The following is a 26045-nucleotide window of genomic DNA, read 5'->3' on the forward strand; positions in this document are numbered from 1 at the left end:
CTCCAAGTCGTGCTGGTACAAAGTACATATGATGGCCAACCCGACCAGCAAGGCCATGCCCTTTAGTGAACTCGGCTACAGCCCTTCAAGGACGCACCACCCACCTCAAGACACCGTCGGGCAAGAAGCAACCAGTACATCCGTCAACCACGAGTCCGAATCAGTGAAAGCCAACCCTACCACCAACATCAACTCAAGCCCACATCTCCTCCCACGCTCACCACCTCTCCGCCCATACAACACCGTCCCAGACAGGATGCCACACGATATCGAGCGGCCGTGCTCAGCGTGCGCGACACACCACCCACACCACCACCGTGTCCATCCACACGAGCCCGGCCAGCACCACACGCTGCTCTCCAGCATCTACCAGATGCGACCGGGCGGGACACGCGTCACGCCCTTCGCGGGCCGTCTGGGCGGCAACCAGACGTACGTGGTGGACCGCGAGAACCCGGCGAACGCGGATCTGCTCAAAAAGGTGCCTGATGCGGCGCCGAACCTGAACTTCAAGGAGGCGTTTGATCTCCGCGGGTTCGCGGATTGGGATCTTTACAAGGCGGCGGTGATCGAGGGCGTTGGTGGGTGAAAATTTTCTTGATCCTGTGCCGTGTCTTTCTTCCGACCAAAAGACGAACTGACCGACTAACTCTGTCCTCAAACAACCAGGAACACTAGTCCTCGTCTTCTCCACAACATACAACAGCATGTCACCGGCCGACCCGCCACCACTCCCTTCGCCGACGTCCGGCGTATTCAGCACGGCGGCGTTCCTGAACCCACTGATCGCGGCGCTGATCACGACCATCACGCTGTCGCTCCTGATCTACACGTTCGGCGCCATCTCCGGCGGGCACATGAACCCGCTGATCACGATGGGCACGTTCTTCGCGCGCCTGACCACCTTCCCGCGCATGGTGCTGTACATCGCCGCGCAGACCGCCGGCGCCAGCCTCGCCGGCCTGCTGCTGCGCTCCGCCGCCGACTCCCGCGCCTTCAAGGTCGGCGGCTGCTTCCTGTTCACCGACCTGGTGAGCGTGCGCTCCGCCTTCACCGTCGAGTTCGTCGGCTCGCTGTTGTTGCTGTTCCTCGCTTTCGGCGTCGGCCTAGATCCCAGGCAGGCCGAGCTGTTTGGGCCCGCCTTGGGCCCTGTCCTCGTCGGTCTGGCCGCCGGCTCCACCGCCCTAAGCCTCTCCTTCTCCAGGTATGGCTATGGTGGCGCCGGGCTGAATCCCGCGAGGTGCTTTGGTGTGTTTGTCGGCAGTAGGTTTCCCGGTTGGGCTTGGGTCACCTGGGTCGGACCCCTCGCGGCGAGTCTGGCTCACGGGCTCGTTTATTTCCTGGTGCCGCCCGTGACGCCCAAGGGGAAGGTGTTCAAGCAGAGGAGCGTGGGTGACGGGGATGGCGAGGATGTCGCGGAGAAAGCTCCACATCCCCGTGTTGATGCTGGGGCTGTGTGATTTGATGTATAGACCTAGACGTGATTCGCATAATTCAATGAGAAGGCGAGAGAATTGAGTAGAAAGTAATAATTGGATATGGACGGTTGGATCCTATCTTGAGCATTATTCAGGCCATACCGTGCAGTGCCGTGCCGTCATGCCCCGACCATCGTCCTCCGCTTGGGCGCTTTCTTCTTCCCACCACCCTTGACAAACTGCACGGCTTTGTGGGTTCGCTCTTCGAAGCCTGCATCTTCACCGCGATGTCCTTCGATCCAACAGTTCGTGCAGTATAAGTCACCATCACAGCCTATACACCGTAGTGTCGCATCGTCGCTGCAGATGATGCACCAGGTGTCGATGTCTTCGTCCGTAAACCCTGGTGTCGACTTTGTAGCGGAGGCTTTGGATTTAGAGGTAATGATTGTCGGCACCGACGGAAGGGATAGCCCTGCGAAGCGAGAGGCTAAATCGTCGTCATCACTAGTCGCTGTGGTGTCCGAGGCGATGGGTTCAGGGAGTTTCGATGGTGTTGTTGGGAAATGCACATCAGCTGAGGTGGTTGTAGTTTTGGGGTCTTCTGAACGAGAGTTCTCGATTGGAGCGTCTTCTGAGCCTTCTGCATCCGATGCGTCTTTTCCGTCCGACTCCTGTTCGCGAGGTTCATGTTTGACTTCGTCAAGAATCCTCGCAAGCAGCTCGTCGGCTTCTTTTTCGAGTGCTTCTTTGGTTCTTCCAGGAAGAGGCTTTTCTGGTTGTTCCACGTCGGATTCGGGCTCAGGTGCAAACACAGAGATGTCAACAGCTGGAAGTCTTGCAGGCTGTGCTGTAGTCAAGATGGATTCCTCTCCTTCCCCAGGGATCGTCTCTAGCTGTGGTGCAGTGGCAAGCGCCGACTTTGCTAGCTCAAGGAGATCTACCACTTGAGCTTCCTCAGACTTGTCCGGCTGCCATTCTTCTGGTGCACCGAGATCTGCCAAGAGTTCCTCCACTGTCTTCTCATCCTCGGGTTTTCCTCCAGGGGCAGCGATGACACCCGTCGCATTGCTAGAAGATGTTCCGCCCAACGACTTCCATCTCGACAGCAGATCTGTGTGAAGAGCGCGAGCTGGGTTTGGGTTTACGGCTTGTGGTGCAGGTCCTGACAAAGGGGGCTCAAAACTAATTTTATCAGTATGGGGGGACGGTCAGGTATGTTAGATCACGATTACTCACTTAGTTTGGTCAAAAGAAACGGTGGACTGCTTGAGAGCGTTCAATCGTGAGAGAAGATCTCGGTCTGTTTTTGAATTGGCATCGCTAGACATTACAGTCGTATTTATATTACAATCATTATCATCAATATTGGCTTTCGTTTTTCTCTCAGTCCAGCAATGGATCAGACCACAGAGATAGGGACAGACGGTCGTGGTGAACTTGAAGCCATATCGTGGCTAGGAATCAAAGTGAAACTTAGGTGCCGATTGCCCTCCAGTGAACAATGGCACCAATGGTCGGTCTGGAATGACGTAGCTTCTTGGCCCTTCCAGTCGCTGCGTGTGCATCAATGATCATTTGTGAAAAGTGCCCACAGATCCCACTAGGCATGTCTGAGTCTATTCACGAAAGTTTGCCCAGGAGTGCCATGGCACTTTGGAAGGCTTCCAACACCTTTGTATCTGTAAGCGGTGTTAATGAGTGGTAAAGAATGTTGAACCCACGTGACCTACGGTGTTCTTGCTTTTGGGCAAGCGACTGTTCTGAATTTTGGACAACAGCAATGCGGGTTCTCAGTCTTAGGAAGTCAGTAAGGGCTGTAGAGTCCAAAGAATTGGTCTACCTTTTGATGGCTCGTTCTGATTCCTGATCATTGCAAACTTGCATGTAAAGCATGAATTGCTGTTAAGCAGTGGATTAGACACATTCAAGGCATTGGAGACCTTGTGTTTACCTGGAAGCGAGAACCGAATTCAATCATGATCTCTTGCTCTGAGTCCATATGAGGTTGTATTTCGTTTTTGTAACGTTCCTCAAGATCGTTCCAGTCCAAATCTTCCAAGTCGGTAGACGGGTCTCGTTCTTCCAAAGACCGTTCAAAGGTTTGAAACTCAAGTTCAAGTTCTTGCTGGTAGTCCTTGATATCTTGAACAAAGGAGTGGCTGGGTTTGTCACTTAGAGATGACACTGGTACCGCTTTTTGGGCAGGTTTGCGTTCTTCCTCAACGAGGGATGTCTGAACCACCTGGCCTGAGACAAGTTTGCCATCAGAAGGCTGAGATGCTGGCTCAGACATTCCACCAGATATATTAGACTTGTCAAAGCGGGCAGTCTTTGGACTTTTGACTGGCGTTTGAACAGGTCCGTAGATTTCGTCGTTGGTTCTTTTTCGCGCACTGCTGTTATGTCTGGGTCTTTGACTTTGATTTGTAGAGGGCGCCACGTCCAATATAGGAGTCTCCGATTGTTGCCCCTCGTTTGTAGGAAGCGACTGATTTAATGCAGAGTCAGAGTTCATTTCTCATTGCCAAACTGTTTCTTATGGAATCAACATCCGACATCAAACAGACTTTCTTTCTGGTAAGCCAACTGTCGGATAAACTCCGGAGAAAGAGACGCGCCTTTTCACGCTATCCTACTTGTGTGTCTAGCGCCATCACGAGATCACGTGCTGACTGCCACTCTTGCCGCAGGCACCAAACAACGTCATCATGGGAAGTCACCATCCCCTCGGCTACCCCAGCAGCCCGAAGTGGAATCAAGGCTTTTGCCTGCATCAGCCTGAGTGAGTACTATCTATCAGCCTTCCTGTCCCACCGCCTCCTACCATATCATATAATTCATCTTCTGCGATGCCACTTAACAACGTCTGAAAGTGCTTGAAGAAGCACACCTCACCCCATTTCCCTCCCGATCTAACACAATGTCCACAGATCCGTTGACAGCAACAACCCATCACCATCGCAGGTGCCGTTGGATGCGAAGATTAAAGGCCACCTGATCACCGAGTATGAGATCGAGAACAGAGACTTGAGTGGCGATTCTTACATTCTTATCAACACCAACCCAATTCCCGAGATGGATTGCTTTACCTGCAAGAAACTCTCTGAGAAGGAGGATGGTCTCACCTGTGTGTCTTGCACCCGCAATGTGATCAATCCACTCCGAATTGAACTTACAAAAGTTCTCTTGCAAAAGGAGGAGCTGGCGAAGAAGGTTGATCATATCATTGATCCAGACAACAATCCTGCGCCTGATGAAGATACCAAGCGACTTGCAGTCTTGCTTCGAGAGCGACACCTCCGCAAAATCGAAGCCGAACAGGAGCAGGCAGAAGAAGGGCGCGTTCGTGAGCTACTCGCTGAGAGGCAACAAGAACTTGAAGACTTGAAAGCCAGACGCGACAAATTGAAATCTCACAATACTCAGCGAAAGAATGATCTCGCGAAGACAAAGAAGGAGGTTCTCAGTGCAAAGAAGCAGCAATTGAAGGAAATGAATGAGAAATTGGCTCAGGATAAATTGAAAGCGGAAGCGTTACATACCAAGACCATCGAGGCCAAAGCAACTTTGTGTCGAGAGGTCGCCTCATTGAAGAGACTTCGGCATGGTAAGAAGAAGTTGAAGGATGGCACCATCAAGGAACTCTACTTCGTCTCCGGACTCGTCTTACCTGATCTCCGCCAGATCAACAGTACGTCTTAGCCCGAGGTTTGCTTTTTCTTCCCTCAGCTAACATCTTCTAGATATGCGCTGCACTGAACTGACCGCCGTTCTTGGCAATACTGCTTTCATCCTCTACCTCTGCACTTACTACATCGGTATCAAACTTCCGTCAGAAATTACAGTTCCACACCGAGACTATCCTTTGACTACCATCATGACTCCAGCGCAGTCTTACCTTGGACAAGATATTCCGTTCCCTGGTTCTGGTTCAGCTCTTGGAAGTGTACCTGCCAGCCCATCAGCCACTCGGTCCGATACAGCATCCCTGCCACGGCCTCGACCTCTATTCATTGGTTCAGATGATTACACTGAAAGTGTCGCGCAGTTCGCCAAGAAGGATCCTGTTGCTTTTAGTTTCTTCCTCGAGGGTATTGCTCTTCTGGCATACAACGTTGCGTGGTTCTCACGCAGCCAGGGCTTTCTTCAAGGTACAGACTCTTGGGAAGATATTTGTGACACGGGTCGCATTCTGTATGAGATACTTGTTGCGCCTCCACAGTCACCTGCCATCATGCGAGTCATGTCTCAACGGGATCTTCAAGACCGTCGCTCCCGCAACAGTTCTTCTTCAACTCGACAAGACTCTCCCAGTGGTTCCACTGGTCGCCTGGGGGCAGGATCCCACACTTCAATGCATGACTTCTATACTCGATCAGAGTTGTCCAAGGCTACTCGCAACTGGCGCTTCAACAACTACAAGATGATCGCGGACCCATTGAAGAAGCAACTTCTCAACGAGATGAACAATGCAGAGTGGGAGGTTTTAAATCAAGATGAGTGGGATGATGGAGGAGAAAAGATGGATGAAGCGGTCTTCATTAAGACTCGTGCTATGGACGGAGCCGCTTATGACGATGCCCGCAGCATCATGACCACCACGACGAACAAGTTGGCTGGTATGGAGATCGCAGGCGATGAGACCCGTGACAAGGGAAAGGGCAAGAGTGGCTGGACCAAGGTTAAGAGCCGTGAAAAGCCATGAGAAGCCATGAGAAGCAGCTGGCAAGCCAAGACGTTGGAAATTACTTTTCGTCGTTGTTGGCCCTTCCTACCTTGACTGCCTTGTCATCGATCCCGCTGTTCCACCAAGTGCTTAGCCATTGGATTGTTGACGACCGATGGGGTGGTTGGAACAGGCCTTTGTACTTGAAGTACACTTTAGCGTAGCGCATACGAGACCTGCCTTGAATGACTCATGTAGCATGATCGACCACCTGGCACTACTATTCCATATCCCCTCCTTTTCAGTATCTGACCTCATTCACCCCAGAACGCACAAGTCTATAATCTAGGGGATGGGGAAGTGAATCTGGAAGTGAAGAGATGACTAAAGACGAAGTGAGATACAACACATGAAATGAACCATACAGGATCTCGGGTCTTCATGTACGATTAGCATGTGATCGGCAACTTCGCACCACGAATTCCTGTAATAGCAGAACAAGCCGTTCGGTTTTTGCGGATGGACAATGTCATTCATCATGAGGGGCTCGTTGTCGTCAGTGGGCAGGCGATGGAGAACGCAGATCGACAAACGAGGCTGGGAGATCGACTCGCTCGGGTGACAGTGATAGCCATGCGCGCTGTCAGCCCGGCTGGGGCTGTTGTGTGGTCATAGCGCTTGAGGCGGGTTGCATCACCCTACGCATTTGGTCTGCTCGTGGCCTCGATTGCCTTCCCCTCGCCGCTCGTCATCAGCTTATATTCCCTTGAGGGTCTGGCGACGCGTCACCTCCTGTGTGCTTATTAGCTGTTCTCCGTGTATGGTCAGGCTGGGTGAGTCAGGCCGTTATCCTCGTCGGTGCCGTTGTTAGCCGGGTACTATGATATAGGGTGTCGTTAGATTTTGCAAGAGATATGGTAGTCAACAGGGTCATGCTTGACATGAGGGTATTTCTTCTTCCTTCATAGATTGGGTTGGTGCATGGATATTCACTTAGTAGCCGACGCTGACATGCTCCGTGCATCAGGTGGAGCGTCGCAAATTTCCTCTAGCTCATGGTGTACTAGGAACGCGACGAGGAGGTCCTCAAATACCAACTGCGAGGTTTGTCTATACATGAGAACGGCACGGCCGAAGAAAGACCATATTCGTTGACATTCACGTTGACATGCACCGGGAACTCGTAGATATTCTGGGTCAATGACTGTGTTGGAGTAGGGGTATGCTACTGTCCTTCACTGCGTGATACTAGTGATGATGTTTCTGCTCACCACCATGCACCAGATAGGCAGTGAAGAACAGAAAGATAGTGATTTTCTTGGCCGTGATGATCAACCTGAAGGTGATTTAGGATCAATGTATTCTGTGTTTGCGTTGAGTGTATAGGGTAATGTAACGCCCAGGTTCTCATGAGCGGTCATCTGGCGTTGTTTTGATACACCATAATGTAGTGCCGGCATTGGCTAGGAAGCTCCATGTCGTGAGCGTCCTCTCCTTCGTAGTGAGATCGGGTTAGCTCCGACAGAGATGAAAGAGCTTTTGCAAATTTCATTCGTTCACGGCAAGCATACTTGATTGGAGAGAGGATCAACATGAAAGATTGGTTTTGCGCGCTTGGTCGAAGCCACAGTCAATGGTCTGCTTCTACCTCATTTCCTGTGAGCTGGTCGAGTTCCAAACCGAGCAAGCACGGAATGGCATGGACAATTGTATTTCAGAGGGTTTCTCTAAACCCGCAGAACGAACATGTCGAAGCATGGTGGGCTGGTTTCTTAGCGCAAATGGTTCGCTCAATCAGGTTGGATATTCATCGTCTCGAGCCACGATATCGCACTAAGCATTATCGTCCACTGCGACATACCGAGTTATTGGTCGTTTTCACATCGTAAAATAAAATTGAACATTAAAGCGATTGACTCAAGAATGATGGGATGTTTAGCGGGCACACCATTTTCGGTGATGCTCTTTGGCAAGCGACTTGATAACGCTAGGTGAAGAGCACTCTTAGAGACTAAGTTAGTACCATGTCTTGTCGACCAAACCAGATAAAATTGCGGAACGTAATAATAATGCCGACGTTGTTCTCGTTCTGCGTGGAGTCTGGAGAACGAAGCAGATTTCACTAGGATGGATGTCCAACTCGACAGAGGCGCTCAGGCTCCGTACCTCATAGAGAGGCAAGCAATCTTGGTCTCACGAAATGAGGTAGGAGCAAGAGGTTTGGCTCACTCCTTCCTACCTCGAAGTAGCTTGCAAGATCATGGAAAGGGAAGGAAAGAAGTCGTGACACAATCTTCCGGCGTTGCTCCTTAGGCCTTCTTGGTTTCGAAGTGACCATCTCGAATCTTGAGTAAATATAGATACGTTGCAGGATGCGCTCTGTACTGACACACTTCCTCAATTCGGAGCAGACTCACGCTTTCGTTTCCGTTGGCTCTGTCATCTCTCTGGACTCGTGTCCTATGAAAACAAGAGTCATGTCGGTCGATCACAAGGTCTTGTCAAATTGCAAAATCGGTCAAAAACGTATGACCCAAGAGCCAACTGCGCAGTAGCCAGTCTAGGCAGCTCTTGGGCGCAATTTGCCAAGTACCACGGATGGGGGGTTGTTTGAAGTCTCAGAGAGAATTAAGGAGGTTGTTTGATTCAAGTCAGCGACGAGGCTCGGCAGTGCCCGCCAACTGGCTCGGCACTGGAGGTTGCAGAATGCCTGGAGGAGGCTGCAAAATCGGTCATGAATGGACCATGGGCACCGTCCTGCAAGGCACCAGGCCTAATGCGCCTAAGGCTGGTTTGTTCATGCAGGCAATTTAGGCGGGACTGTCCCTAGTGGGCCCCTGGAATCCTAGGCGCCATGGCCTACCCCTGCCAATTTACTCCACGAGTCCACCCCTTGCCAAAACGATGCCTCCTCCTACCAATCATGCCTCCCCCAGTCAGAATGCTCTCGTGCCTCATGGAGAACCCTTCCACCGCTATGATCATTCTCATCCCCCATTCCTTTATCACGATCGTCTGGGCTCGGTCTTGGACAAACACTTGGTCTTTCAAGTGCCAAATTTCTTGTTCATTCGTTTTTCTGCCGACAACCCACTTTGTCTTGTCAGCCTTTCACTCTTTTAAACATTCACACCTCCGTCACCTGGCGTGATATCCGTGCGTTGCTTTGCCAGCCTTTCGTTCTCACCACTGCAAACGGACATCTGTTTGACAAGGGGTCATTTTATGCCCGTCCACTCATTATACAATACCAGACCACAGACTACTCGTTACCAGACTCGATAGAACGATCGATTACACTCGCTAGCCAAGTCGCATTTGCAGAGCATTGACGAATATCATCTATACCATACTCATATACTTACTACCTGGTATTTCTTTACACATCAGAAAGTATGAAGTATTCGTGGAGCGCTGGAGCGCTTCTTGCGGCTGCCAGCTCAGTCGCGGTCCACGCAGTGACCTTTGAAGCCGGCAACTATTATGCGGATCAGGTACAGGCTATCGCTTACTCAAATTTTGGAACTGCCGGCAGTTACAAGAAAGTCACCACAATGTCAAATGGAGTTTGCAACTTTGGTGACCAGCCGTACTCCGGTGGACTAGCTCCCTTCGATAAAGAGGTGAGTGAAGACTGGTATCGATGTGTAGCCACATTGCTGACGGTCTTATCAGATTTCGTGGCATTTTCGAGGACCTCTGAAGTTGAAGCAATTTGCATCATATTCTCCAGGATCAGGCTCCTCGAAAAGATCTCTTCATCCTTCGCCACATGAACGTCGACATGCTCATCAACATCTTCATCAACAAGTACATGAAGCACGAGACACCCAGGACGACATCATCGAAGAAAAGCGTGGCCTGGGAGACTGGGTGACGGCGACTATCAACGGCGATGTCGTGTCCTGGAAGAACGAATACGCGGGCGGAGCAGCACCAGCTGCTGCCACACCTGCTCCTGTACCTGCCAGTGGTAGTGTTCCACCTGCGTCGCCTGCAGGAAGCTACAGCGCCCCTGCCCCTGCCGCAAGTGTCAACACGGGATCAGGAACTTGGGGACGACAAGCTTACTACAATGCTGAGCAAGGTGTGGCAGATGGTCTCGTGTTTCTCAACAACATGGGCGGCCAGGGCTCCGGCGTTTTTGATATGTAAGCCCATGTGAATGAACTTTCTTTACTGTTTGACTGACCTCCCCCTCTCTAGGACGTGGGGAAACTCACTTGCATATGCTGGCGCCAATGCCAAGTCGGGATCCGCCTCTCCAGTGACTCTGGCTGATACTCTCATCGATGACAACAACGAGGTTATTATCTTCACGGACAAACCATGCAATGGTGATTGCGGCGCTGTTAGAGATGGCACTGTCGCTTATCGTAAGTAGATCTCTAACAGTCTGAATCGGGACTCGCGCTAACCATACCTTTCTAGATGGCTTCAGTGGCGCATCAAAGCTTTTCCTGATGGAATTCTCTATGCCACTGTCTGGAAAGACTGGCTTCAACGCAGACATGCCCGCGGCATGGATTCTCAACGCCGAGGTTCCCCGAACAATGCAGTACGGCGACTGCTCATGCTGGCAATCCGGATGTGGTGAAATGGATGTTTTCGAAGTCTTGAACTCTGGCAACACCAAAGCCATTTCCGCCTGGCACGGTTTGAATTCCAAGGGCGATTCCAACTGGTTCCAACGTCCTATTGATAAGACGATGAAGGCAGTTGTTGTCCTCGATGGAAGTTCTGGGACAGTGCATATCGTGGTTCTACCCGACAGCACAAACTTCGACACCAGCTTGACCGACTCAGCTGTGACGGGCTTCATCAATTCCGTGACGGACCCGAAGCTCAACATCAAGGTTGCTCTGCCATAATTCGAACGATTCTTGGTGTGATTGACTTGGGGGGTTGGCCGGTGGATTTGTACCAATATTCTCTGAGCATGATTCTTAGAACTTTTTTCCCAAGCGCGATGCTTCAATGCTCCTTTGCCTTATGTATGAGTACCAACTCCATAGGCACACAACCCTACTAAAGGGATTTGGTCGCTGATAGAGAAAGAGAGGCCCGTCGAGGTGAGCCTACCTTGTCTTTCTATACCCGATCATGGCGATCGAACCCAGTGATACCCTTTTCATATTCTTGGAATGCTCTGCTATGTAGGGCTAGATAGATGATTGGCATGATCATTCTTCATAACCACTCTCTGCAACCAGTTTCGAATGTACAGACACATTATGACCTTGGGCAACAAGAACGATCTATAAGCGATTAGATATTTGAATAGATGGAACGTACCTAAAGTTTACTCATGCTGCCCAATGTTTGAGATTCATCAGCTTGAGATGGAAGCTCTGTCCTGCCGTTTCGACACGTCCAGCTCGCCGAGGTGAGCCCGTTGCATCTTGGTGCGTGCTCCTCAACGCGTGACGCGTCACGTCGCATCAAAGGACAGCACGCGGAACACATGGGAAATACTTTGCTGGGTGGCCTAAAACATCCCTCCATGCCGTTCTTGGACGTCTCTCATCCAAATACAGATCTGACTGGATATCTCCCGGGGCTTCACTGAGAGGCTCGCCACGCACCAGTCTGGGGATACAAGGCGACACCTTCCCCAGGTTGTCCTCTGAAGTTACGAAGTAGTAGAAACATGCACCTGTGCCTTATCTTGATCCTTGTTTCTCCTCCTCTTGCTACGGGAGCGACATCGGAATTTTAATTCAGACTTCTCAGCCTGATTTTTGTTTCTTTCTGATTCCTACCCCCTCGATACTCCTGCACTGCAATTTCGTCCTAATGGAAAGAATTGTATCGTCTATCGAGGCACTGGTCGAGAGCTTCAGCATTGAATCCCTTCATTGATGCAGTGGCGATGGGGGTTGCAATTGCTTCCTCATCTCTAAGGATGCTGGCCAACGGGCTTGGCTGTTCTAACCCTTCAAGTGGCTTGCAGGAGGATTCTGCTCTCACTCGCCGTTGCCTGGATCCAAGCCAGATGTTGGCCAGTCCGATTTGGTGCCCAGAGACCTATCCAAAGTTCGCCAATAGATTCCTTCCCCTTCATACTCATTTCCAGACATTTATTGCTTCGGCCATGAATGATGCCGTCATCACCGCAGACCATCCGGTCCCCCGCTCCAGGCTCCCTCAATGCCTTGCAAGCCATCTTCTGACCAAGACATGGACTCACAACTGATGGCGGGTCATTGGAGGGCGTTCTAAATCTCGGTGGCACTGCGTGGCTTGGCGGCTTTCACAGCCTCAGCCTGATTGCCTCAGGCATCTGGGTAGGTAGGTAAGCTACCACTTACTGGTTTGATATTTCACATTGGAGGCTGCATTCCTTGTATACATACCAGATGGGCACAGATAAGACTCGCAGCTTCTACCTGCAAGGCGAATTTTTCAAGGGTAGCAGCGTTAACACCCGGGATAGCACCATGAATACTCCCCGAATCAGTTAGCAATCAACCTTGTGTCTCAGATGGCCCGCAAACAACCACTTTTGACATCGTATTCTCATCTCATTCAGACGATTTCATGAAAGCTTGGTTTGCCGTCAACAAGAACTCTTCGCAACACCACAGCCACAATACCTGACATATATTAAGTGCTTCTCCTCAAGTCAATCAGATGTGAAATATCTTCCCACAGTCAATGTTCCATTTTTTCTCCAGGCTACAACACCATTGAATTTCTCAAAACTAGAGCAGATTGATCACACATGTCAATGGATCTAATTAAGATACGGCTCTGTGCAAAAGCTGCTAACTTTGCCTACATTGCCAGCAACCCCGATAGGAGAGCTGAAAGCAACCAACTGCGGGAATCGAATCATACCAAGACCTTGCCCGATTATCTTTCGAGTTCTCCGGGTCTACAAGGCCAAACAGTCGTAAGCTTTGATGAGTTTACCACTCGTTCCCACATGCACCGATTCGAAGATCAGCACAGATATTTCAAATCTTATGCATATCTGTTACATCTCAGGAAAGATCGTGACGTCGATACAATTGTAGTGGGCTTCAGGGGGACATTCAATCATTCAAACTCAAATGGCAAGAATTTCATCGATGATGGTAAGCATACCGACCTAGAATAGTACAGGTTGTAATTGAGCAAACTACCAGCTGCAAGTACCACGCCAAGTGGGCAATCTTTCAAATCACGGTGTATCAATTGGGCTCTAGACACACTCGCTCCATCGAATCATGGGCTGTCCGACTTCTACTACGACGCTACAGTGATACGAGTTCCATACCGACAAGGATCTGTCTGGAAATGGTACTCCTTTTGGGGTATGTTGATGCTTGAAAAGACCAAATGGGTGTGGCCTCGTCGTGTCGGCGCAGATTTGGTATCAAAGCCTTCTGGGGAGTCGATCACCGCTAGGAATGATGGCCACGTACATCTTGGCTTCTGGGCCTTGTGGGCATCGCCCGAAGGCTTCGCGGGTTTTGACGATCGCGCAAACCCGCCGACGACGCCTTCCAGCACTGGCCTCCTTGGCCGGTGTCAGCAGGCAATCACGAACGCACAGAAGGAGAACAGGAGGACAGAAATCCTTGTGGTTGGACATTCTCTTGGAGGTGCAGTATCCTGGTGAGTTCCTAGTCCTCTTCTACCGACAACAAGATATATTCCTCGAGAGAATGCTAATATCAAATCAGCTTCGCCGCTCTTGATATCGCAACAGCGATCGCAGGCCAGTCAAACGTGTCCCTCTACCATGCCACATTTGGGGCACCTCCTGTTGGAACGGCCGAGTTTGGACGATACTTTAAGCGGAAGCTTCGTTCTCACCAGTCCATAGCAGTTTTCCATAAAAAGGACGTCATTCCCCAAGTCTTTGCATATTGCCAATCGAATTGGCGTCTGAGATGGTTAGGCTGGTGGCAAGACTGGAGTCGAGTTGGGGACCAAAGACAAATGTCAAAGTTGTCAACCCGTAATGGACAGCCAGCAACCGGCACTCGAATGACATGCATGGATAAGTTCAAATGGGCCGTGGTCGGTACCATCACCGTGTCCAGCCTCCTGCTTGCGAATCTAGGCTGCGTGTTTGGCGGCATTTACATGTACTTGCGCAGCCAGACCACTTACAAAGATAAGGAAAACCCTACTCTCAACTTGACACGCCCAAGAAGGGAGGAAGACCGCTTGTCCAAAGCGGATGTCAAGGAAATCGGATTAGAGTACCACATCATGGAGAGATACATTGAGCTCCTAGAGGATTCTCACCCTTTTGATGATCTAGGCGTCGACGAGCCTGCCGCATAGGTTGGTGATGGTGGGCGGCAGAATGACGCGACACTGCCGCTCATCCAGATTACGAAATGATAAAGACGGTAAAATGGTAAGGCTTGAGGCAGGGCTTCATCACAACCATGGCTGTCAGACAGCACGAGGCAATCTCGGATGGGCATTTCGATGGAGGGGCTTTTCCACATGGTATTACTGCTGTTCTGGGACGTACAGCAATCGGATATGTAGGATCCCTACACAACACCTTGAGACGTAATGATGTAAACACGATTAAATGTGGCCCAATGCACTCTACCAGGATTATCAAAGCGAAAGCGTTTGAGGAGGGGGCGAACGTGGCACACCGGAGTTTCTCAATCACCCCCCAGGGTTTCAGCCTTGGCAGATGCAGCTGAGGCTTTCGGATGTCGTAGCTAGTTACCTACGGAAGTCTGAGCCTTAGCTCTTGTGCTGATCCGTGTTCTGAATCCAATCGAATCAGGTCTTTTCCCGAGCTATCCGCCAGCCGCCCTTTTGTAAGGCAATCAAAGATGCCTCATCACTGATGGAGGGCCGAGCATCGAACGCGCCAGCTTCGCGGGGTGACTTGCCTTTAACGGGTTTGGTTACGAGCTTCGTGTTGCAGTACGATGAGGCAGTCTAGGGAGGCAACAATGTCCGTGGCGCATTGCAGATTCGTCCAGTACCTAGGTAATCATTGATTGCTAACCTATTCACCAATAAAATGATAAGAGATACTCCGCCTTCTCACAAATGACAACGCAGAAAGCCTGGGCCGCTGCCGCGCGGTGCTTTCATTGCCATGTGCATCCTCACCCATGCCTCAACTCGTCCACTGAACCAACCAAATCTCTTGGTCAGGTTCGACAAACTAGCTGCTGCTAGTAAATATATCTGAAGTTCAGGTTCTCTCGATCCGTAAGGTCACCGAACGCCGTGGCATCGAGATCTCGGCCCTCAAGGCCACCCTCTTCTTGTGCTTGGATCTTGTCGCGACGGTGGTTCTCCGCTTTCATCAAGACCCAGAATGTGATGATGATGACAACTTCGATGAGATGGCTAGCGGGGAACGTTGATTGTTAGTGTTGACTGTGGTGGGACAGAGGGATGATGAAAGGCTGGGGAACGGAGTGTCAAGCTTGATCGACGGGGAAAAGCGCAGACTCACCTCACGATCATGCTCCAGATTCCCAACTCGTACCGCGGAGCCTGGTCCGACTTGTAAAAGAACGGGCCCGCGATGTTGCCGGTACAGTAGCCAAGGAAAAGCACCGCATTGGTAACCACTTTCTTCGTGTGGCCTGCTGTGTTCGCGATTGTCAACGACAGGATCAACACGAATGCAGCATTGTAAGGACCGGTGAGTAGATAGCAGATGTAGCGCCCTGCACGATGAGAGTCGGGCACGAAGCGGAGGCCAAATGCACCAGCGATGTTGGGCAGCAAGAAGAGCAACACGAATCGACAGCGGTTGTTGTTCGGGAAGCGATCGTTGAGGTATACGCAAGCTAGGATCGAGCAGATGATCAAGATGCCGTACGGGATTTGCATCAACGTCGTGACCAGGGTCGAGAAACCGAAGCCTGGTTCGAGATTCATTGGTTAGCCTCGAATTACCGAGCCATTTGGATTAAGGGCGGTGAGTGGTGGTTATAAAGGTGGTGGTTGCGCAACCAAATTCATCTCAGAAGACAGGCTCACCTTTGATGATTATAGTTCCAAAATTGGAGATACCTCCATTCGGCATATTGCACACCGTTCCCAGTAAGAAGAAAAGATAGAGTTTGACATCTGTGAATGCCTCGACCACTTGATACCACTGTTTCGAAAGTCAGTCACGGCAATGGAATATTGAAAGAGGTCTTGGGTCTCATTGGCAAGTCTGACCTTCAAATGCTTGTTTTCGACACCTGTCTGGTTTCCCTTCAGTCTCTGAATAGTCATTCTCTTTTCGTGGTCGTTGAGGAACTTCGCACTGACGGGCGAGTCAGGCAAGAATATGAAAATCACGATGCCCCAGATGCAGCATAAGGCACCGATGATGATGAATTCATATCTCCATGATGCCAAAGCGCCTTTTATATGCCCGATCGCATATCCAAGGAGACCACCGAGAGCAATACCGAGTCCGTTGGCTGTGTACCATAGGCCGATTCGGAGTGGTTGCTCGCGGCGAGTGTACCACTACCAGCAGTGTCAGCAGTTTGTCCAGCTTATCTTTGATTTAAGAGAACAATCAACAAACTCACCATCTGAGTGACAAGCAGAAAGCTAGGATCGGAACACGCTTCAGCGGCGCCAGCGAGCACCCTCAACACTCCCAGTGTTGCGAAGCTATTGCACGCCGCCTGTAGCATCAAGAAGAATCCCCATAAGAAGATGCTATATCGATGTCAGTCCCGTCGTTCATTATTCGAGCTGGGATGAGAGCAAGGTACTTGAACCCAACGTATTTGCCCAGTGGAAGCCGCTGCATCAAGAAGTTCGTTGGGAATGCCCATGCAAGGAAGCCGAAGTAGAATAAACCTGGAAGATTGATGAGCGCTTTTTACTTGAACTCTAGTATGACGGCGGTGGTAACCTACTGCTCAGCCAACTATACTGCGTGCCGTGGAGATTGAGGTCTTCTCGAATACCGAAAATGGCGGCGTAAGAGAGTGTAGTTTTGTCTGCGTAGTTTGATTAGACTGCTGAACCTTGAACATCGTCATATTCGAAATGAAGAACCGTACCGATGTAAAAGAACGCATAGTTGACAGCAATCAACGGGAGAATGACGAGATCAATCTTTCGGATGAGTTTCTTCTCTTCTTGAGCATCAATGATCTCGTTTAATTCATCGGCATTGGCGAACAGGGCCAAGGCAACGTCGCCATCTTGCCTCTTTGCTTTGGCGGAAAATTTAAATTTGTGGCCAGCAGGCGGTAGATCCAAGCTGTTTGCTTCATCATGAGCAGTTGAGATACCCTTGTCGTCGACGTTTTCTGCCATTTTGGTACTGAAGGCTCGCAAGTGGTAGAGCACCGAGGGAGAGGGGCTCTGTTGGCTGTGCGATGGATAATTCAGTGTTGGGCGAAGACTCGAGTCAATATACCGAGAGTTTTATATCCCACAATATGGGTGCCAATGATGGAAGGGTATGGGCAATGGTTTTAAGCCCCCGAGAAACCAAGGAGTCTCACTCATCGGAGTTGCTGCCGAAGGTTGACTGAATCTCGAGAGATACCCATATTTCAGCACTTCGCCTTACCTTGAAAGCCTATGATGCTATGCATTACTGTGGGCACAGAACTGAATGACCATCACCATAAGGACGGAAAACGGGCATGACGTCCAGGGCTTGGGTGGCGTCGCTTGGCTTCGAGAATCCACGCTCGCATCTCGTATTGGCGTCGATGCTTGGATAGCTTGGACGGCTTATTTAGTCGTCGAATTAAAAGATCTTGAAGGGGAGATACCCTGGAAGATCGTCGTCGCTGATGCTGTAATGCCTGTTGTAAATGCGGGGAAAGAGTGGTGGATTGTGGTGTGGGGGAAGAGGACGGGACTCGGGGGACAATTGCCACATCTCGCTCGCTGCTACTCCGACCGTGTTGTAACAACGGCTAGAGATTCTCAGAGTGTTATTGAGGAACCGGATGGCTCATAGTAAACTGGCCGATTGTGGAAGTAAGCCGCGAGATGGTTGTTGGGTGATTGAATGTGATTTCTGGAGACTTCCCATCGATTGGCGGCATTCACTGACATCGCAGAAGCAAGACACGATCTATTCATTTCAAGAGGCAGTCAGTATGCCATGGCATTGCGCAGAATGACATGATCGGTAATTGACCAAAGACGTGGATGTAAGTGTTGAGTCCCCCACGTGGAGAAGACAATCAGTCAGGTAGATTAGGGAATGATATGGGCCACTGGAGGAGATATCCACGACTTGGAGATTTGGGGATCCCTAATTGAGATAGTTCAGAGAGCTCCACCTGAATCAGGAGGTATGAACGCGCGGTGGATATGCCCGGGCTTCCGATGTCGCTTGTGGATTGTGCCCCTGTAGTATAGTAATACCAATGCTATTGTTGACCCGTGGATAGCGGTGGCACCACACCCCGCATGTGAGACTGTTCAGGTGAAATGGTGCTTCGGAGAGATGTACGAATTTCATTCTGCTGAATAGATTGTGGCAATGCAATATTTCAAGGACATGGGACGTAAATGCACAATATCATTGGTCAGTTGCTGACCGTCGTTCAGCTACCATGGCCTGCAAAATTGATATGGGTTCCGTCTCCAGAATATCGACAATGCAGAGGCTGGTTTCAAGGTCTGAATGGTTTCGTGCGCTTGAACTCTCGAGTACCACTTCCACCGTGCTCACTGACCGGCTGATATCCGAGAACTCCTTCAATAAACGACTGAATTAACGCAACGTTGATTACTGAATTCCGCTGATGGTGGTCAAACGGCTCAAGAGTGAGCCTATCATGATACAAACCCATTCCAAAAATTGATTCGTGAAGCTTGATCCTGAGATAAGGGATCTAGTCAGGCTGGACATTAGCATCGCGCTCACGCATCATGCTTTACCAGGGATAACATACCTTTCGAACATCTTGAGGATCAATTTTGATCCAACGCTGCAAATATTCCGACAGAAGTCGTAGGCTTGGTTCGTGGGACCCAAAGATCGTCACGCCGTTGGCTCCATTATACGAGATTTGCATCAAGTATGGCGTGGTCGCGGTGAATAGAAGATCGGGTCGCGGCAGGGTGTGTAGGGAGGGCAGAATATCTGGAACATCAGGCTCCTCGACTGTGCGAATTTGAACACTGCGTGAATCTGCTACCGATTCAATATTGGACCACTCATCGTCTCTGCTGAATGACTCTTCGACTTTGGTGCTGGAGACGGACGGTTTGGAGTCATCAAAGAGATTCTCAAAATCCGTCTGAAAGCCTGATCCTGAGCTGGCTGCATGAAATGCTGATTTATTCGGCAGGATGATCATGAATGCTGGTTTTGTCAAGGACCAAGTTGTCTTTGGTCTAGGCTCATTGGCGACCTGGTTGGTTAGCAAACGCCCATCAATCAAGCGTAAACTGAAAATTTACATGTATCAATATTTTCAACATGCGAACTGCCTCGAGTTTCTCGAGGAAGGCCTCTGTCCAATCCTCGTGCTTGTCATCTTCAAGCCTGAGAACCAAGGCGTGACACCACGTCTCAATCACACGAGCAATCGTTGGGACAAAGGTCGTCTTGTCGGTATAAATGCTTTCGAGCTCTTGCCAGAGCATCTGCCATTCTGGTTCGCATGATACTGGATAACCAACGACCTCTGACAATTTCTTGAAAGATTTCTGAACAGGGGTATCGGACCCCTCATACCCATCGCGTACATCTTTCCGTAGTTGAAGTGGTCTGATAGAATTACTTCGCTGCCTCCTCTGGATATTTGGGATTACTCACAAGCCAGGCATCTTTCCTTACTGTTTTGCGAAGGAGGGATCGATGCATCGCCAGATCCTTCAGCTTTTCCTATTACCCCATAAGCACCCCCTGAACCAACGATCTGCCAAATTTCTGTAATAAATCCGGGATCATCTCTTTTCTTCAAAAGCTTGCCCAGCAACGACGATCAATTTCAGTTTCAGCCCCTGGATTCTCGTATTCAAGGCTTAGCTTCGCCGCGAACCTGACGCTATTCTTGTGAGATGGAGAAGCCGGCAACCGGTGAAGTGGTGGTAAGCTGTGAAAAGTTCCCAAGAACCAAGACCGGCTAGGCAAGCCTGCCGTAGTTCGGAAAGCCTCGTGACGACGCCACAGGGGGGTTAGCCTTTCAATTGTCCCGCACACGTGTTGATGAGCACGAATTTCGAGAGCCATACTCAGTGCCACATAATTGAACATTTTATAAAGATGTCGCTCATCCTGCTTGAAACAGAACTTCAGCATCAAAAACAAAAATGGCTCCAAAGAAACCTGTTCCCGCACCACCAGCAGACAAGCTGCCCTTGGCAGTTCGCAAAAACGGTACCTCATTATTCCAATGTTCGATAGATATGCTCAGCACTAACAAATATAGTCCGAGATGAATGGGAGAGTAAGAGACCTGAACTCGAGGAACGCATCTCAAAGGCTCTTGGGGAGACATGGACCATTGCCGTCAACCCCAACCTGATTTATGCCAATGCCAATGACGAGGATCACAAAGCCCGTATCGGTAGTGCAATCGTCTGGTAAGTCCATCATCCACCATCATCGGTCAGGTCTGACAAGTGGTAGGTATTTTGAGCCTTTGACCGACAATGTGGAAAGCTTTGTGAAATCTTTCGGCGATGACGGCAAAGCTGAATTGAACAAGCTCGCCTCAGAGCACCGCGTAGAGCTGGTGCCTCAAGAAGAGACAAACTTCCGGTATGGAGGTCTTCAAATCAAAGACGGTGTTCTTCGCTTAGTCTTCGAGCTCGACAACTTCGCTGTTAATGTTTCAAACGTCAGTCGGGAATTTGCAGACGCGCTCAAGTCAGCAGATGCAGCTGGTAGTGGAAGTGCTTTCAACATCGTGGCACGAAACTCTGTACGTGACGATTATGAAAGTAAGATCGAGGATGTCCAGGAAGCTATCGGCAAGTTGTTGGCTGTTCCCGATATCAAGCTGAATGGCAACTTTGAGAACAACGCGGCAGTTCTCGCGAAAGCGGGTGACAAGGGCCGTTCTGATTGGGATTCCTCTTTCGGAGGTGCGACGTTTGCGTACTTCGAAAGCCTCAAATCGCAATTGGAATACAAGGGATTCAAGGATGATGACATGCTACAAGAAGGGTTTCAGGAAGGTGTTCCCAAGAATGAGATCCAGTTGCGTGTAGTCGAAAAATTGTCGAAGGGAAGATACCATGAGACATTTATTGAGGATGGAGTTCTTGTGATTCAGGTAAGTCGACAGAACTGATTATGACAACCTATGAAGGAATGCATCACTAACCACATTCTAGACCGTGCCAGAGAACTGGTGGACGAACGTCAGCCAAGTTGCAGAGAACATTCTGGAGATATTGTAGCTAGTCTTCTTATCGATGGCCAAATAGACCAAGTGCAGGTGGCATTTGTTGAACTTGCCTTTGCACGGACTGAGGCTGATTCCAGGTATAGATCTTTGCTGCAGTGTTAGTCAGATAGCCGAAACACAGAATCTGCATAAGGTGAATTCCTCATGCTATGCGCAAAGCGATTGAAGAGGATCCTGCAGTGATCTTTTAGCGGTCATGAATCAAGCCGCAGAGAAGTAGAGAAAGGCAATGGTTCTGCGCATTTTGGACGAAGCGTGGTACTTGCCCTCTATGCTCTAGAAATTTTGTGTGAGGTCGTTCGATTTCAGCCACTTCTTCGAGAGGTGCGCACGGGAGATCGCTGCGCCCGTACGGGCAACCTTGAGTATACGCAAGGCGTCGGCCGGCAATGAAAGGGTGCCGTGAATTGTTTCTATCTTTGTCCATGAATCGATTGGGAGAGCGCTTCAAGGTAAAAGTTTTTCGTCCTCGTGTTGGGAAAACACAATCTCAAATCCCGATTACCTGATTTCTACATACAATCTCGCACTGAGTGATCCACATTGGGGAAAGAAGCAAACCAAGCAAGAAGAGAAGCAGCGTTGCAGAGCTTATTTCTGGTGAGATTGTGAAACTTCTGGGTGTGATTGGCCATTGAGACAGAGATAGGCGTTGACTTGGCACGCTTAACCCCTGTCAAGCTCCAGCCCGGTAGGCTTGGCCTTTGGATCCACTGATAACGAGGCTCGCTAACATGTGCGAGAAAGGTGACCGTAGACGAAAACCGGACGGGTTCCTGCAAAGGAGCAACGAGATGAACGTGGCATAGATAACGCACCTTCATGCTGTGACCAATAGCATCTCGGTCAACGAGATCTTAAAGTTCTTGATCTCGTCCGCGTCCATCAAACCCTGGTCGATTTGGGTATTCGGTGCACCGGCACCCACCACCTTGATCTGATCGAGAACGGTCGGCGTCGCTTGAATGATTCCATTTGATAAAATCATAACGCGACTTGAAAGGGATGGTGTGGATGCGTGGGTGGGTTGAAGATAATGATCTTGGCTCTTCCGTTCTGTTAGTCAAACAACACCGAACAAATCTCGAGGTATATATCCCATCCCACTTTTCCTGCGGAGGGCTGACGTTTTGAATCCCTGTTCGCATCTCTGTCTTGCTCTCCGATTGTCTCATCATGGCGACCGCACCAGAAATTGTATGTCGAGGCCAAATATATTCCGGATCATAGCTGACAAATAATAGCCAAGCTTTAATGAAAGCATTCCCAATGGCGGAAATCCTCAAGAAATGGACGTCAATGCGCCCTATATCGGGCTCGAGTGGGAATACGTCTACCAGGTAATCATGGGCTGCCTTGTCTTCCTGATTGTCCCTGGTATCGGTCTGCTGTACGGCGGGATGGCACGGAGGAAATCAGCCCTCGCCATGATATTCCAGTCGATCACTGTGATGGCTGTGTGCACTTTTCAATGGGCGTTTTGGGGATTCTCACTTGCCTTCTCAAGGAATGGAGGACCCTTCATTGGGGATTTGACCAATTTTGGATTGAAGGACGTAAGTTGCTCTTTGCTCATGCTACCACTGTTCAGTGCTCACCGACTCACAGGTTATGGCTGCGCCGTCATGGGGATCTGCCGTCATCCCAGACATTGTCTTCTGCTTTTACGAACTCATGTTCTGTGCATGTGCAACGATGATCGTTGTGGGCGGCTCCTTTGAGCGTGGTCGAATTATCCCCTCCATTATTTTCGGCTTTTGTTGGGCAACCATTTGCTATTGTCCCATCAGCTACTGGACATGGAACGCCAACGGTTGGCTTTTCACATTTGGAGCACTTGATTTTGCAGGTGGTGGTCCCGTTCACATCTCGAGCGGCACTGCTGGTCTAGCATATGCTCTGGTGCTAGGGAAGAGAAGTCGTTATGGCGAGAAGCATATATATAAGGCTCACAACGTAACAATTACCTTTATTGGAACGGTCCTTATATATTTTGGTTGGTTTGGCTTCAATGGTGGCTCAGCATTGAATGCAAGTATCCGTGCCATGCTTGCACTCTGGAACACAAACATGGCAGCATGTACCGGTGCTGCCGGGTGGATCATGATGGACTATATCAAGAAGCGAAAGTTCTCTGTCATCGGTGGCTGCGAGGGAATCATTTGTGGATTGGTCGGCATTACACCTGCCGCAGGTTATGTGTCAGTCTGGTGCGGAGCTGCAATCGGCTTCATCACTGCAGTGGTGGTTAACCTGTTTGAACATGTCAACGAATGGCTGAACATCGACGATGGGCTTGAGGTGTTTAAGCTCCACGGTATTGGTGGCATGTGTGGAGCCTTCCTCACCGGAATCTTTGCAACCGCATCGGTCTCATCACTTGACGGAGTGACACTTGCGTCCGGTGGGATCGACGGCAATGGCGTTCAGATCGCCAAACAACTAGCCGAGATCGCTGCCATCGCTGGGTGGTCATTCACATGCTCCTTGATCATGTTGATGATCATGAAGTACATCCCAGGTTTGCACCTTCGTGTAACAGACGAAGCTGAAATGATTGGATACGATCTTGATCAGTTTTCGGACGAGGTGATTGGTGAATGGTCTTTGTTCACTGATGAAACGACTGGTCGCCAAGCGTCAATCACCCATGGTATTGCTCCTCCCGGAGAAACATCAACACCATCAGAGGGTACCTCGGAAAATGCCACAGAGCAAAAGGTTGAGCCCAAGGAAGCTTGAGGAAGAGGAAGGCACTCACATGAGTATTTAGTTGAATGGTGACGGGAGTTGGCAAGGGAGATAACAGTGGTCGACACACTCTCTGGCTGTTCCGAGATTATCTTCAGCTTGGTCAAGCATCAGGCCTTGTATTTGCATTATATCTGATCATTAAATGTTCAAGCACCCATCTAGACAGGAAGTTGGGAATTGTTGTTACTTGACGAGGAGCAGTAGAACTTGGAAATGTTTGATATCACCGTGCAGTGACGGAGAAAGATGGGCCAAGAGGTCAGCCTCGCGGGCGCCCCTCATTCTGCCTAGCGTAGCCTGCTGCCTGGTCCTGCCTACCGCGTGCCTTTCTTGCGGGGTTTATCGAGATCCGATAGTGTCACCATTTCACGTCCGTTTGATTCAATTCACGTTCAACAGAGACAAGCACTATCCTACGTCTCAGAATCTCTGCGCAATCTGCCTTCAACTCTCATCACACTCTGTGCCATCCATATCCCAATCAGGTTTCATTGTCTCTACTCTCAATCCCCTTCCATACAGTACTTGCTCGCGGGGTCAACTTCCGTCATCTTCTTTGTGGCTCGAACTCTTCGCTACCCGTCTGCAGTCTTGCTCATTTTCAACCTGGGTTTATAGAGGGCCAGCCACTGCCCAGGCTCCCGTCTGCCCAAGATGTTTGCTGCAAAGAGGCTAGGAAAAGTCTGTCACTTTCGCCCTATGTTTGAACCACGCTGACAGTCGGCCGCAGGAACTTCAAAAGGTATCTTTTCACTCACTTCGCATTCAGACAGACCGCCTCCCTAACGTCCTTACTTTTAAACTATCCACGTCCTCTGTACGATTCTGACACGCTTACTTCACCAGGCCAAAGCTAAGAATTTCCCCCCTGGGATTCAATTAGTCCAAGCAGAGGACTTCCGTGAATGGCAGGTCGACATTCAAGTGCTCGATAACAATCCTATCTACCGAAACCAAGTCTACCGCTTGTGCTTCTTGTTCTCCGAAAGCTATCCCATAGGTACATGTCATTGGGCATCACTCTAAAGTAAATGAATCTGACGAGATTTATTTCTAGAACCACCCGAAGTCTGCTTCATCCATCTATCTCCTGCACCCAGCGACCCTGTAAAATCTCCATTCCAACCTCAATCTGCATCCCAACCTTTTGCCGGTCGCCCTATACCCATCCATCCACATATCTATACCAATGGCATCATCTGTCTCGATCTCCTTGGCAGCGCAGGCTGGTCTCCTGTTCAAAGTGTCGAGAGTGTCTGCATGAGTATTCAGAGTATGCTAACCGGCAATTCCAAGAACGAGCGACCACAAGGCGATGAACAATTTTGCCAGAGTATGGGAGTCCGTGGTCCGAATGGCTGGAGCAACTGGAGAAATGGTGGTCGAGGACTGAAAGACGTCAGATTTGCCTATGACGATGATACTGTCTAAGAACTTTTGCTCGCTTTCAGAGTTGGCTTTAATGAGAATGCATAGCGCATGGAGATTTGGGTGAGCTGTGTGCATGATGCGATGGAGTTGGGAGTTTGAATAATCCACCACTTCGCACGTTATGCACCAATTGTGACCATTGGGAAGGGGGCGTTGGTTCACCCGGCAATTCTGCAATTCTGTTCATGCTGTTTTACACGGCCATCCCTACGAATACCGCTGGGGATCCTGTCGACTTTCTCGTTGGTTCGGGTGTTGACGGCTGAATGCACAAATCAAGCACTTGGGTGTAAGATCATGCATAGTGCGGAGGAGGATTATGCAACGGAAACGACGGGGGATAGACCTATCCATCTCCGACTCAATGCAATGGCAGACTCTTCCAGCAAGCAACGCTTGACATTCTCTCCGCGTTGGAACTCATGGACTCAATTGCCAGGACGA

General features: G+C 50.0%; 11 protein-coding genes across 11 annotated transcripts; 7 read left to right on the forward strand and 4 right to left on the reverse strand.

Annotated features, from left to right (window-relative positions):
- Positions 1–31: 31 nt before the first annotated feature.
- Positions 32–1460, forward strand: LTR84_012743 (uncharacterized protein; the record flags this gene model as incomplete). Its single annotated transcript, XM_064856260.1, has 2 exons — positions 32–581; positions 670–1460. The coding sequence occupies 2 exons, from the start codon at positions 32–34 to the stop codon at positions 1458–1460; spliced, it is 1341 nt and encodes a 446-aa protein (XP_064708160.1).
- Positions 1461–1597: 137 nt separating this feature from the next.
- Positions 1598–2749, reverse strand: LTR84_012744 (uncharacterized protein; the record flags this gene model as incomplete). The annotated part of the gene is made up of 2 exons (XM_064856261.1): positions 1598–2603; positions 2658–2749. 2 exons carry the CDS (start codon positions 2747–2749, stop codon positions 1598–1600), a joined length of 1098 nt encoding a protein of 365 aa, XP_064708161.1.
- A 292-nt stretch (positions 2750–3041) lies between these two features.
- On the reverse strand, positions 3042–3936 carry LTR84_012745 (uncharacterized protein; the record flags this gene model as incomplete). Its single annotated transcript, XM_064856262.1, has 4 exons — positions 3042–3100; positions 3152–3216; positions 3262–3320; positions 3373–3936. The coding sequence occupies 4 exons, from the start codon at positions 3934–3936 to the stop codon at positions 3042–3044; spliced, it is 747 nt and encodes a 248-aa protein (XP_064708162.1).
- Positions 3937–4129: 193 nt separating this feature from the next.
- Positions 4130–6126, forward strand: LTR84_012746 (uncharacterized protein; the record flags this gene model as incomplete). The annotated part of the gene is made up of 3 exons (XM_064856263.1): positions 4130–4170; positions 4352–5112; positions 5165–6126. The coding sequence occupies 3 exons, from the start codon at positions 4130–4132 to the stop codon at positions 6124–6126; spliced, it is 1764 nt and encodes a 587-aa protein (XP_064708163.1).
- A 3356-nt stretch (positions 6127–9482) lies between these two features.
- Positions 9483–10958, forward strand: LTR84_012747 (uncharacterized protein; the record flags this gene model as incomplete). Its single annotated transcript, XM_064856264.1, has 4 exons — positions 9483–9710; positions 9763–10238; positions 10294–10463; positions 10519–10958. 4 exons carry the CDS (start codon positions 9483–9485, stop codon positions 10956–10958), a joined length of 1314 nt encoding a protein of 437 aa, XP_064708164.1.
- Positions 10959–12817: 1859 nt separating this feature from the next.
- On the forward strand, positions 12818–14367 carry LTR84_012748 (uncharacterized protein; the record flags this gene model as incomplete). Its single annotated transcript, XM_064856265.1, has 3 exons — positions 12818–13166; positions 13218–13689; positions 13758–14367. The coding sequence occupies 3 exons, from the start codon at positions 12818–12820 to the stop codon at positions 14365–14367; spliced, it is 1431 nt and encodes a 476-aa protein (XP_064708165.1).
- Positions 14368–15233: 866 nt separating this feature from the next.
- On the reverse strand, positions 15234–17343 carry LTR84_012749 (uncharacterized protein; the record flags this gene model as incomplete). The annotated part of the gene is made up of 8 exons (XM_064856266.1): positions 15234–15411; positions 15521–15935; positions 16054–16171; positions 16240–16536; positions 16602–16734; positions 16791–16878; positions 16938–17021; positions 17085–17343. The coding sequence occupies 8 exons, from the start codon at positions 17341–17343 to the stop codon at positions 15234–15236; spliced, it is 1572 nt and encodes a 523-aa protein (XP_064708166.1).
- Positions 17344–18665: 1322 nt separating this feature from the next.
- On the reverse strand, positions 18666–19827 carry LTR84_012750 (uncharacterized protein; the record flags this gene model as incomplete). The annotated part of the gene is made up of 4 exons (XM_064856267.1): positions 18666–18887; positions 18948–19409; positions 19459–19768; positions 19817–19827. The coding sequence occupies 4 exons, from the start codon at positions 19825–19827 to the stop codon at positions 18666–18668; spliced, it is 1005 nt and encodes a 334-aa protein (XP_064708167.1).
- A 486-nt stretch (positions 19828–20313) lies between these two features.
- Positions 20314–21408, forward strand: LTR84_012751 (uncharacterized protein; the record flags this gene model as incomplete). Its single annotated transcript, XM_064856268.1, has 4 exons — positions 20314–20380; positions 20433–20586; positions 20633–21281; positions 21343–21408. The coding sequence occupies 4 exons, from the start codon at positions 20314–20316 to the stop codon at positions 21406–21408; spliced, it is 936 nt and encodes a 311-aa protein (XP_064708168.1).
- Positions 21409–22592: 1184 nt separating this feature from the next.
- Positions 22593–24158, forward strand: LTR84_012752 (uncharacterized protein; the record flags this gene model as incomplete). The annotated part of the gene is made up of 3 exons (XM_064856269.1): positions 22593–22613; positions 22661–22972; positions 23025–24158. The coding sequence occupies 3 exons, from the start codon at positions 22593–22595 to the stop codon at positions 24156–24158; spliced, it is 1467 nt and encodes a 488-aa protein (XP_064708169.1).
- A 666-nt stretch (positions 24159–24824) lies between these two features.
- Positions 24825–25601, forward strand: LTR84_012753 (uncharacterized protein; the record flags this gene model as incomplete). Its single annotated transcript, XM_064856270.1, has 4 exons — positions 24825–24851; positions 24901–24912; positions 25017–25170; positions 25228–25601. 4 exons carry the CDS (start codon positions 24825–24827, stop codon positions 25599–25601), a joined length of 567 nt encoding a protein of 188 aa, XP_064708170.1.
- Between the last annotated feature and the right edge of the window lie 444 nt (positions 25602–26045).

The sequence above is a fragment of the Exophiala bonariae genome (genome assembly GCF_035927105.1).
Source record: "Exophiala bonariae strain CCFEE 5792 chromosome Unknown scaffold_8, whole genome shotgun sequence".
In the NCBI taxonomy this organism is placed as follows: Eukaryota; Fungi; Ascomycota; class Eurotiomycetes; order Chaetothyriales; family Herpotrichiellaceae; genus Exophiala; species Exophiala bonariae.